We start from the raw sequence: 12,568 nt of genomic DNA, 5'->3' as shown, positions 1-12,568 counted from the left end.
ACAGTTAGAGAAGATGGCATCTGTGCAACAAAATTGGACGCGTTCTTAACTGGGATGCAAAAGCATAGCTATAAAAAGTGAAATTATTACTGTGCGCCACAGTTTCCTTTCAATATGAAAATGCAGAAGCAACCTCAGGCTATTTATGCACATACCGCAGTCCTGAGAATGGGAGCAACACTGAATTTCCATGGAAGAGACTTTCAAATGCAGTGGGATGCAGATGCAGACATCTGCCTTACCCTGCTGAGGTTTCTTCAGTCGTAACATGAGTAGCGTCTGTACCAATTATCTATTCTAAGTAGCTTTCCTGAAATGATAACATCTAGAAAATAAGGTTCTTCTAAATCAGTAATTTCAAGATAAAAGTCAAAATCAAGCAAGTCAGTTCCTCAAGGCGGAGCGAGTTTTCATAGATACTTGGTATGGCTATTGGCAGAACTTTTCCTGGGATTCTTCTGTTCCTAATCTCCTTTTTCACTGACATTCTCTAACAAAAAGAACCAGCGAGACTAACTTCCTGACAGATGATTATTTAATTCACCTTCACAGCTTGAGAAACCAACTTTACTAACCTCGCTCCATCTGACATGACTTAAACTTCGAGGTTTACTTTGAGGCCTAGAGTCTTTTTGGTGGAACTTTGTAACTGAAGTCCCATCTCATATATATAAGCGTTTTGCTTCCCAACAGCAGTAAAGGAGCCTTTTATATCATAAACCCCTCCCATCAGCAGCCATGAGAATATAAATTGTGGCTTTTCACATTACTGTACCCGTAGTAGGAGTTCAGTAACAGTAATACCGTCAGAGACTGAAGTCACACTGATCCATTCCCATTCGTGTTTTCTTTTGTTACCTCCCCATTACACATGCAAAGAAATGGCGTTTTTTCTGTTTGCGCCAGAACTATTTCTAGCTAGAGAAAAAGCCTGTATGTACAACTGTCACAATCGTCCCATACTAAATACCAGTTTGAAATCTTCTGTTCGTCTTTGCTATGTTGACACGTGTCCAAATACCGAAGCGTGGACATTCGAAATGTGCCTTTCGTAACGTTGACCTTTCCTACCAAATTGACTGCATACCCTGCGTGACTGTATCAAACGTCTAATCTCGTGGAAAATCTGGATGTCCCTCGGATATCACTGGAACAGAATTAGCTACAGGTAGTAAAAAGAAAGCAGTAATTTAAATAATTTAATAAAACAGCTGTTTACGGTAGAAGGGCCGCAGATACATTCTGGATTGGAATCAGAACAATGAGCTGCTTACGATTTTGAACAGAAAACCTGCCTAGGAAACCCTCTCCTACTTTGCAACCCTAACACTCACAGGCTAGCATCATGAGTATTTGTCACCTCCATCATTCAGGAAGCACTGGGCATAATACTTGTGGCATGAATATTTATCAGTAAAGTGGGACTATTAAAATTTGTGAGTCAGAAATAAATTGATCAAGATTATAGAGTGAGTCAGCGCAGAGCCAGAAATAGCATTCACAAGTCCTGACTTTCAGCCCTGTGCTCTAACCACTACACAGGTTCCTTAAGGGAGTTGAATGATGTAATTAATGTTTGTAAAGTAATTTGAATCCTCGGATGGAAAATGCTATGACAATAGCAAGGTTGGAGGGACAGAAAACCACGTTAACAGAAGAGAAACAATGGCTGTAAACTCCTGGGAAAGGCCTTTTGTACTGAAGTGCAATAAAAAGGTTTTGCTTCTAGAAAGTTATAGGAAGCCTTGAAGTTGGTTGAAATCAAACAAGTAACAAGCCACCCGATTTATGTCAAAGAGCTGAACCAAGCTAATCCCACTGGTTTATTCTCATGGTTCCAAGGTGTTCTCATGTTTGAAGCAATTTGAGTAAAGGATGATCTAAAATCTTAAACACGCTGCGATTACTTTTCTTCATTTAGTACTTCTATGCCCCAAGGCTGAAAAAAATGCTAACCTGTTGCTAAGATGGATGCCACCCCAGCACCCAGCAACCACAAAGGCATCTTTTCCCTACGCACCTCAGTTGGTTTCTTTATGCAGGAGGTAGCGATGATGTGTACTGGAAATGTTTTTCTTGTATCTTATATTTAGCAACAACCGATCAAACACACAGTCCTTGCAGACGAGTAGCGATTCCCAAGAGGACTTCGAGGGACAGTCACATCTAACCTTGATCCCTGGCGTTTCTGAAGCCCCCACCTCTCTTTGGTAACATTTTGCCTCCTACTGGAGAGCACCGACACAGAAAAGCCTGCGGCAGAAAAAACTGCGAGTGCTGTTCTCTTCTAGAAGAGAAAGAAAAGATGAATTTTTTGCAAAAGGTTGAGATTATTAAAATTCAAGGGTAAATTGTGTAGCACAATGGAATTGACAGTTTCTTAGTCTCTCGGCTGTATCACAGTAGAAAGAAACGCTTACTGTTTTTATTCCAGCCACTGCTATCGCTTTCTTCCACCGCTCATTTTTACGAGCCCAAACCTTTCTATACCAGGTTAAAGAGCAAACATAGACAAATCACTCAAGACGCCGGTAGCCATTACACAGCAACCTCACTTCCAGCACACCTCTCCCCACCCCGATTCAATACACCAGTGCTTCCATGTACAACAGCCCATTACATGGGAAAGGGCAGGCAAAAGGAAACATCTCCTCTTGTTCAGTTACAGTCAGAAGCGTACATTGTGAGCGGGGAGACTACACCTTCTCTACAGCCCGCGATGAAGAGCTGAAGACCAGTGCGCAGGAAATTACTTCCTAGCGATGTCCTGCCTAACACTACCCAATTCCCGAGCTGCCAATAAAAGAAAATGTCAAAAGATTAGTATGCCAGCATCCAAGAAGGGGAAAAGTACAGGTTTCTGCTTATCAGCACTGAACTTTTTCCAATTAGGCTGAGAATAAAAGAATATGTATTTAAATAATAAGAGGGGCAAGTAGGGTGTTGCTGCATATTCAACGTTTTCAAGGCAGCAGCCACTTCTCAGCAGGAAAATGGTGAAGGGACTTCAGCCACAGAACCTGCCTACACCTCAGCATCGTACCGGTCGGATAACGAACTTACACTGAACATTAATTGTTGGCAATAGTATCGCTGTGGTTTAGAGTACCGTTGTAATTTGGCAGATACTAACCCCATAAGTGGTGGTTGTTGGCATTTAGGTAGCATCACGGGCTTCAAGACAAGACGCGAGGGAACAGAACTCCTCTTGCGTATTTAGTCCAGCATTCGAGGACTGAGAATTGAGAATTTGCATTGGTTTCACCGGGCACTGGAAGAGACCGCTGGAACGGAGCGGCTGCTTTTCTGTGAGTCTGTGTGTTGGTGGAGGGCAGAAGTACCCCAACAGCCACCCTGCCTGGCAGGCTGCCTAGGATAAGGCCCCGAAATCGCAACGCAGAAGCTAGCAGAGTGGGTGTCGTTCAGTGTGCAGTAGGGATAGAGATCAGCAATTGCAAAAATACCTGTAAAGAAAGAAAAGGAGAGGGACAGGAAAGATAAAAAGCAACCTGACAAAATGTATTCTATGCATACTTTTATTAATAAAATATAAGATTTACAGCATATGTCAATGGACAGTGTGCTTAGAGAATTATCTAGTTGGATAGTATGACACCAAAGTCAGTAGCTGGTTTTGGTGAGGGTAAATTAAACCTCAGATGACACGCCAGGGATCACCGCTACTGACAAAACCAAAAATCTTTCCCAGGACTAGCTTTGAAACCCCTGAATCCATCCCAACATGCACAGCTGAGGTCCGAGAGGCAGTTTCGCTTGAATGTAGTATTGCTAGGAGGCTGCACTTTGTTCTATGTGAAATCTACCTGTTCAGTCCTGTGTCGTCTTCACATCCTTTTGTGTCTGTGCTAAGCAACCGTTCCAGTATTCAGTGCATCATCCGGGATATACAGATACAGACAAGAGCAGCAGTCTTGACACCACGACCCTCAATCTTCCCCAAATAGCAGTCGTTAAACCTATACCCTTCTTCGCAAAATGGAGATGAACCGTACCAGCTCTGATGCAAAAGCAGCGTCTGATTACCTCTTTGCCCTTGCGATAAGGAAAAACCTTGGCCCTGATCCTGTGAACACCTATACACATGATTAACGTTACTCAACAAGTTGCTTCCTTAACTATGAGCAAGTATAGTCATTTGAGTAAAATTAGTCACATGCTCTGTGAGTAGGAGTAGGGCCTACTAGTTTATTCACCCATAGGAAAACAGTTGCTGTCCCTGGGGCAGTTAAATTTTTTACAAGGCTAACAGGTGAAGAAAAAAAAAAAAAAAAAAAAAAAGGTAAAACCCTTACAAAGGCTCATGGTCAGGCATGCATGTTACAAGACAAATACTGTATTTAAGAGAACCAGATCTAATAAATATTAGAATTTTTACATTTTCAAACCACTGCACGAGGACTTAAAGAAATTAAAGTATGGTTGCAATAGTAGTCTTGTTAACAACCTCTAACCCAGCCATAATTTTACAGCAGAAACAGTATCTTAGTTGATCAAATAATAGAGGCATTATAATAACCACCTATAACTAAGCCACAGAAATAATTTAAATATAGGTAACTGAAAAGTGAAAATTCTCCCAGTCAAGGTAAGTTCACTACGACTTTAAACTTCACTCTGAACATTTCCATGAAGGAAGAGTAAACCTAAAAGCACAATTAGCAAAAATATCCGGAGGTAAAAACTCATGAGCCTTATAAAGCATCAGTATCTAGTTCATCTTTGGATAAGCCTTATTTGCTGAAGAGTTTACATCTCTCAAATAACTATGAACACTTATTTCATGCAGCTTCTGTACTCCACGTATTTTCTGACCGTTGCACCATTTAACATTTTCTGTAAGTGCAATAACTTTGCAAAGCCAAAAGCCAGAAGAAACACTTGCATGGTAAAACTACATTTCCACTCAGTTACTGATAGCAATAAAATACAGAAAATAGAGCATCTCAGAATGCAGTGCAGTAATTATCTATGTAATCACTTGTATTTTGTACTACATAACATCATACTGCCAGACAAGAATTCAAACAACTCTTTAAAAAGCCACAGGGGACTTGGTACTCTAAAGAGGGCATTAAAGGTATTGTCTCCTAAAACAAGGCATTAAAGAAACCAGGATGAAACTAAACATTAAGACGTTAGTCCCATAAAATGGATTTTAAAACCTGAAAATTCTATTCCTGTTCCAATTTAAGCAACCGTTTAAAAAAAGAGCCTTTAAGGATACTGGAACAGTTAACTGACCTGTTCAGATTATGGCAAAATGTGACAGCAGTTTATGGTTTTGAAGTGGAAGTGGTCAACGCACACCACGGCTGGTATTCTCGTCATTCATGAATGAATGCAGAATCTGGTGAAATCCCTCCCTCTCTTCATTCCCATGAAAAATAATTAATACTGGTTAAAATCATTACAAAAAACATCATTTTATTTTCATGCATCTAAGGTAAAACACAGAGTATTTGTATAAAGAGGTAGATTAAAAAAAAGAAAACAGATTCTCCATTCTTTGTCACTTTTATTCAGTAGTTTGTTTGTTTTTTTTCCTTATTTTCTCTTTTTTGGTGCCAGACATGGCAAGGAGTGATTACAGTCAACTGTTTATTAAAACATTTGTTGCAACACAGACCCCCTTTACCACTGACCCCAAACGGACCCATTTCATGTGCTTTATTTTGTTGTTTTTTTTGTTTGTTTTTTTTTTTCTATACACCACCACCAAGGCTAGGTGGAGGGGGATGAAAGGGAAAGGGGGAGTCCAGGAGGCCAGAAGGAGGAGGAATGCTACAAGCCACAGCAAGAATGAGCTGTATTTAATAAAAAAAGGGGGCCACGAATGATACAGTAATGAGGTTACACAATTAAATCCCATAGCATGATTGAAGGCTTTCCCTGTGTTTGACGTCATCACAATGGAAGGCATAAAAAGTGGAGTAAACCGATGTTGATACAGTCCAATCTAGTCCATTAGGCAAGATGGTGCAAGTAGTCATTTAAATTAAAAAGTGCCCTATCCTCACCTAAATGGCTAGCAGACATGGAGAAGAACGCAGTGACGGATCAACAGAGCTTTCTCCATGTAGCTATAAAAGTGTGTTGTCATATGGCACATTTTTAAACACTGGAAAGGGGTGCCATAATGGACCTCTCATTCTCTTTCGTTTACAGGTACAAATGCTAGATTCAACTATTTCAACTATGCAGGAAGTGGACTCTTCAGTTAGGAATGCCAACCCTAATTCATTTTGTCTTGAAATATATACAAGTTGTTTGTAGTAGCTACGGCAATGATGTTCTCCTTAGGATGCCAGGCTGTGTGTAGAATCTTCTTGTTGAAGTCTAGGCTGTCAACACTGATTTCATCCTTCTTTCGCTTACCACTTGCACATACTTTACGTGGCTTCAAGACGGTGCGGGGTTTATTGTTTTCCCGGGATGCCTCTAAGGTGATGTCTCGCTTTGTGTTTCTGTCAAACATCCTGAAGAAGTTATTGTAAGATCCCGTCATGACAATGCTGCAGAGAGGGGGAAGGAAGAAAGTTAACGGTTCAGTTGAAAATAACCTCTCCTTTTATGAAACCTCAGGGCCCCGACTAAGATCATGCCTCAGGATATAAGCGGAAAGCAGGCATCCTTGCCCATACCTTCTACAATCTAAAGTGAAACTAAGGCATTTGAACATTTTATAGATTTTTTTTTAAAAAGGTATCTTTTTCCCTAACTGGACCTTTTAAAGGTACACACTTTGTTATCTAAGCACTTCAATTTGCTTCTCATGGACACACGGGGAAGTGATCTTAGGGACATGGTTTGGCGGTGGGCTTGGCAGTGCTGGGTTAACGGTTGGACTCGATGATCTTAAAGGTCTTTTCCAACCTTAAAGGATTCTAGGATCTCATGAAAGCCAAATATATCGGATTTTTAGCCATGTAATTTTAGTTACACACAAGTTGCATGAATTTAGGTACTAACAGATCTCCTTTGTGATACCTTACAGAAGATCCTTATTCTGCATCAGCTTTTCAGCAAGACAAATACACTTGCAAGTTTCCCTGTCCTTCCTTTGCCTCAAAAAAATATTTGAACAGACAGATACTGAGTTAAAACCAAAACAAAACTATATCTGACAATACTGATAGGGATACAATTAGCTGATTTAGATCTAGCAAATAAGCAGTTAATGACAGGATTAACACAAAAGCGATAGCTGTCTTAAATGGCATTATTGGCTAGTCAACCATGCCCGAGCGAGGCAAACTTGACAACTCATTGTGAGAAACAAAATTCCTAGAAGGTTTTTCCCAAGTGTTCTACCTTTTGACAAGGCAGCTTAAATAAAAACCACACAGACACAGGTTCCCCAACAGCCCTGGTGTGGATTCTTACAGTTAGAGCATCAATCACACATCAGGGTTTGAGTACATAGGCCTTATTCCCATACAAATCTTTCCAAAGTTGGATCATAGCAGATGACACAGAAAAAAACAACACAAAACACCCAAAAGATAAACACTAGGGATAATAAACCTAGCGGATTAGGGTATTGGTAGTATTTCACCAGCTCAAGTTTGCAGAAAACCATCTCTAACCTTACTGCTCTGCCCATCTCTCCAGTTTAAAGCGGCTGGAACATTTGATTAGTATTTCATTCTGGCAAAGTGACAAAACTCAATTTCTAGTCAAATTCTACATCTCTTTAGTACACTAAGGCAATTCTCTATAATCCTATGCTACAACATCGAGGGTTAAGAGCTAATACACATATGTTAAAGTCTACTGAAGTACGAAAATATTATCCAAGCCAGTCCATGAATAAAACCAGACATAACTGAGGCCATCCTTCAAGTTGCCCATCTTAAGAATAACTTGGAAGGGTATTAAGTGCATATAGAGGATTAAACTTGCCTGTCTGATCCATTCCAACAGCATTCAAATTTGTCAAAAATGCAATCGTTCTCATACAGCGAACAAAGTTTACTTCTGAGGTATTCATGCACCTGGAAAAAAATTAGTGAGATAAACTGAATCAAAACTGAACTTGCGTGCCTGTAAAATAACCTTCATAAATTCTGTTCCAAAAGTAATGAAGTATCTGACAGTGCTTACACCCTACTCACGGGAGCACACCCCGCTCCCTCCTCGGACTTTACGGATAAAGAGCAAAATGAAGAGATGCGTGACTTAACATACTCTGCTCTACAGAGATTTCAAGTGAACTCAAATAGTAGCAAGTCACTCGGGGTGGGGAAAGAGACATCTCCCAAAACTTGGCAGTTCTTCAGAATGCTTTCCCTATCTGAGCAGTTGTCATATGCTCGCTACCCTTTTAGCTATCTGAAAGGATTTAGACGTTGCTTCTTTCTAAAATTCTTGCTTTGGTGACTGATCTTCCTCCTACGTATGATGAAGAAGATCCCTTCACAAATTTTCTTATAAAGACCACCCCACAGCAATCCTCAGTGCCAGCTAAAAACTTCTTCTGCGAAGGAAATATGTTTTACCTCCTATGTTCTCCAGGAAAGAACAGGAGAATATAAAGTCAACTGAAGACTCTAAGAGAGATGTGCTATCTCATGGCTGAAGATTACCTTTCCACATTTCCATTGTGTAAGAGGGAGGCTTTTTCATACCCAAACATGGTTTTGGGTTCTGCAATCAGCTTGCAAATAGCAAGATCCTTTAGCACGTGTGTGGAACCCACAAATCTCATTGATGCTTTGCCTGGACATAGTGATCTATAGACAAAAATTTAACTGCCACATCAAGACTATTAGTAAGACTCAGCATCCTTCAAGGTTTTAATTTCTAGCCTATGTCATCTTCACCGAATACCTGGTATGTTTCCACAGGTCTATTTTCCATATTTAAATCCCAGATCTTCACTGACAGGTAATCTCTAGTCATCATATATCGACCACTATGGCTAAATTTGACATCAGATATGGAAGAGATGATTTCAGAGAAAAATGATCTGTTGCTAGGATCTTCTGGTTCTTCAAACACTGTATAAAAATAAGATAGGCATTTCAAGAGGTCAGTTTATCTCTCTTCCACTACAAGACGCACCCAAATTAGGTTAACATTTTCTCAATAAGCTTGCCACATTGGGCTAGTCTGCCTGCATTATACAGAATAACTTTCAACGAGAAAGCCTTATAATACAATTGCCACACTCTGAAATATTTTATTTTCGTAGCAAGTCAAGGTCAGCTTCTAAGTAAGTGAACTCCTCGCTAATATTCGGAGTCTTTATTCATATGTAAGATATCAAGCACCAATTACAGGCCAAACTCAACTAGTGTTTGACTTCCTGAAGTCTGCAGAAAGCCATCCCTAGTTCTATTGTCTAGGCAGACTCCCCAGCTTAAGCTGCTAATAATTTTATTCGCTACTTTTACTCTGGCAAAATATGAATCTGATTTTACAATTTTTTTTTTCAGATTTTAGGTTTTAAGTCTATTCAATATACTACAGAAATCCAGTACAAATATACATACACACACTTCAGTGTTTAATAGATTCTTATTGAGTGCTTACTTTCATCTAACAGCAAGATATCATATCCCACAAAAAGACAATAAACAATACAGGACAAAACTTACATTTTGAGTGTCTGTCACAGAGTGCTGATGCTCTCATATCACAGAGACGAATCGTTCCTTTACTGCTGCTGTATACAAATGTATTACAGCTGTTGGGGTGGAACTCTGCAGCTGTTATCACCTCTGTGAGCTCTTCCATGTTGGCAGGCTTAATATCTACAATATCTACAGCATTTTGTTAAGAAATTTTCTCCAGTTTTCGTAACATTTTTCAGCTTTAAATGTATTCAGCAATGCTTCTTCAGTTCACTATAGTACACAGAAATAGCCAAACAGAATTAAAACGAGCCAATAAAAGCAAAATAACGCTTGAAATTTGGAAGCAGGACAAGACTTCCATGCCAAAGACTGTGGGTCCCAGTCACAAACTGGCTAAGAGTTAAAATCAAGTACCACAATTTGTCTAGAAATCAAGACCGTTAACATTGCCTTCTATATCAGTTTGAAGTTAATTCTTATAACAGTTAATTGAATGAAGTTAATTCTGCTTAATTTTTTGCTCCACTTCAGCAGTAATTAATTCTATACTACATGTACGTCACCCAAGTTTTTTCACATAGAACTTTATTTTGCTTAAATTCTAATTACACTACTACATTATAAAGAAGGCATGTGTGATTTCTGCACAGGATCCTGCTGATTTGTCCACAAATCTCTGCTCCAGCAACGGGACTGAATATATACTCCCGTGATCTTACTGCCTGCAACATTTGTAGGTGCACATGTGGGAGGGGCTGACGGTTAGGTTCGAAGGTAAAAAAAAAAGAATAAACATTGTTGAGATAAGGATGGTACTCCTCTGACTTGCTTCCTACTGCAAGTCAAGAAAATTTTCACAAGACAGTTTACTGTAATGCTGCCTTCCCAAACTGCCCATCTAACTTGAAACCTTAAGCTTTTTTCTCCTTTAAAGGAGTCTGTTTTTCACCATGCAAATGACTAGTTCTCCTTACACTGCTCATGCTGAGCTACCTCTCCAGAAGTAACAGTCCTTACAACTACTAGGGAGAAATAACCAGGAAATGAAGAAACATGCTATATAAACAGCTTTTCATGAAAGGAAATAAAATCCAACAGGTTTGTTGTAGCCGAGCTGTTCCCATCATACAAAACAATGCAAAAAAGATACTAAAACTTCTGTCTGTAATTTCTAGGTGCCACAGGTTAATCCGCAAGTCATCTGCAGATAAGTACGTTTCATAATCGCTATTAATGGAGATGGAATTGATGTGATACGTGTGAGCATTGGCAAATATTCTTCGTGGACTAGCTTCAACCATGAGGTCCATGGGCCTGAATACTGGCACCTGCAAAATACAAAGCAATGGAAGTTTGAAACGCAAATGTACTACAAACACACTGGCACTCATAATTGCAGTCCTTCAATACACCAAGCCGATTAAAATATCTCAAAATCACCTCAGAAGTAAATGTGTCTGCCAGCTGGCATCACAGAAAATGTAAAGTTAATGATGGGGCAGTTACTCAGTGAGCCACAGGTTAATCTGTGTGCCGGGGGGAGGGAAAGGAGAAATCACTTGAATGTGGCTAATTCACAGAAAGTGAACTACTCACCCGTAGTGTTGTAACTGTAGTAGGATCCCTATACCGTCCATCTTCTTCCTTTAAATTATAACCTTCTGGTCTTTTGTCTCTTTCACTGATTTTCCATAACTTTATTGTTTTATCTGAAATGAAACAGCCATAGTTTCAAACCAAAGCTCTAGCAAAGATACTAGTCTTCACAGTTGATGCACTTTAACATGAAGCCTTCAAACAAGACAAGACCACCTACGTGTACTAAAAAAGACAAAAATACTTCTTGGAGAAAATAAGACAAGATAAAAAGCATTAAAAAGACCTCCTCCACAGTTTGTTCTTTTTATAAAAGTTATAGCAAGTTTCAGTTAGAATCAGGATTGTTATGAATGACTAATATAAGCTCTCACACAGTTATACACATACAGAGGTTCTGAAGTTATACACATACAAAGGTAACAGCTTAGCTAAGCCCCTTTGCTATAAAGCAACCAAATCAGAAATGACTAATAACAAAAACTGATAATAAAAAACTAATAACACCCCATGCTGTGGCGATTCTGTATCCCGTTAAGCCAGAACAGCACTATAGTTAAACAGCATAATTCTTGCGTAGCCACATCCTTAGATACTTGCATTTAAAACCAACTTGCTTCCAGCCTTTTGAAAGTGGAGAGGATTAGACAAAATCCTAATAGCAAACCTATGTAGCAACAGGTTACCATGCAAAATTAACTATTAAGTCGTAACTTACCATTTGTAGACAATAAAAACTGAGCAGCATTTTTCTGGGGTAACCACCTAATTTTGTTGATCTTCTCTTCAATTTCTAAACTTTTCAAGTAGTCAAACTCTGGTTCATGGCTTTGAAAGGTACTGTAAACATTGTATTCTCCCCTACTGTGAGACGGGGTTTTGTTCTAAAAAGAGAATTAAACGATCAAGATATGTATGCAATATACAGGATGCTTTTCAAGGCTGCAGGCAGAAGCCAGAACTAGGTATTTATGCAGCAAGATATATAGGCAGACTGCTAATTAGCATAAGAATAGGTAAAGACGTCTACACTCTATTGTTGCCTATGCCAGATTTGCTGCGAGTATCCTTTGGTGTACAACTTGCCTTATTTTAATAAGCCTGTAGAACAGACAAAATGTAATCTTTTGCAAGAACTTGGTTAGAGTTTCTACTGTTCTGGCTAAGAAAGCATTAGAGAAGAGACAGATATTCCAGCCGCTTTTGATTCGTAAAGTTTCCAGAAACTTCCCTCAGTCACGTGAATAGTATCTCCAGCAAGTTGTTACATTAATTCTGAGCAGCTGAACTTACAAACTAACATTTCACCTAAACATTCTAGGCACGATAAGTTGTTTGTTTTTTTTTTTTTTTTTTAAAAAAACTCAAAAATC

The 12,568-nt window shown here is 39.3% G+C and overlaps 1 protein-coding gene across 5 annotated transcripts in view; it reads right to left on the bottom strand.

Annotated features, from left to right (window-relative positions):
- Window positions 1–3,075: 3,075 nt before the first annotated feature.
- Window positions 3,076–12,568, bottom strand: part of LOC309601865 (serine/threonine-protein phosphatase 2A 55 kDa regulatory subunit B alpha isoform) — a gene marked incomplete at its 5' end in the record, with an annotated part of 45,631 nt that continues 36,138 nt past the window's right edge. Inside the window, 9 exons of one of the 5 annotated variants that reach the window (XR_014230603.1) lie at window positions 3,076–3,464; window positions 5,263–5,388; window positions 6,410–6,533; window positions 7,924–8,015; window positions 8,851–9,020; window positions 9,621–9,785; window positions 10,750–10,927; window positions 11,196–11,308; window positions 11,914–12,079. Coding sequence is in view for 3 of the 5 variants with exons in the window: in XM_082335080.1 (XP_082191206.1) it covers window positions 6,254–6,533; window positions 7,924–8,015; window positions 8,851–9,020; window positions 9,621–9,785; window positions 10,750–10,927; window positions 11,196–11,308; window positions 11,914–12,079 (1,164 nt within the window). Of the gene's footprint in view, window positions 3,465–3,591; window positions 4,095–4,486; window positions 5,389–5,423; window positions 6,534–7,923; window positions 8,016–8,850; window positions 9,021–9,620; window positions 9,786–10,749; window positions 10,928–11,195; window positions 11,309–11,913; window positions 12,080–12,568 lie in introns of those variants that run through there. The other 4 variants (XR_014230604.1, XM_082335082.1, XM_082335080.1 and 1 more) reach the window with 4 other exon arrangements.

This window comes from Platalea leucorodia (assembly GCF_965183815.1).
Source record: "Platalea leucorodia genome assembly, chromosome: W".
In the NCBI taxonomy this organism is placed as follows: domain Eukaryota; kingdom Metazoa; phylum Chordata; class Aves; order Pelecaniformes; family Threskiornithidae; genus Platalea; species Platalea leucorodia.
Note: the sequence above shows the minus strand (reverse complement) of the source record. Positions and strands in the feature narration are given on the sequence as shown.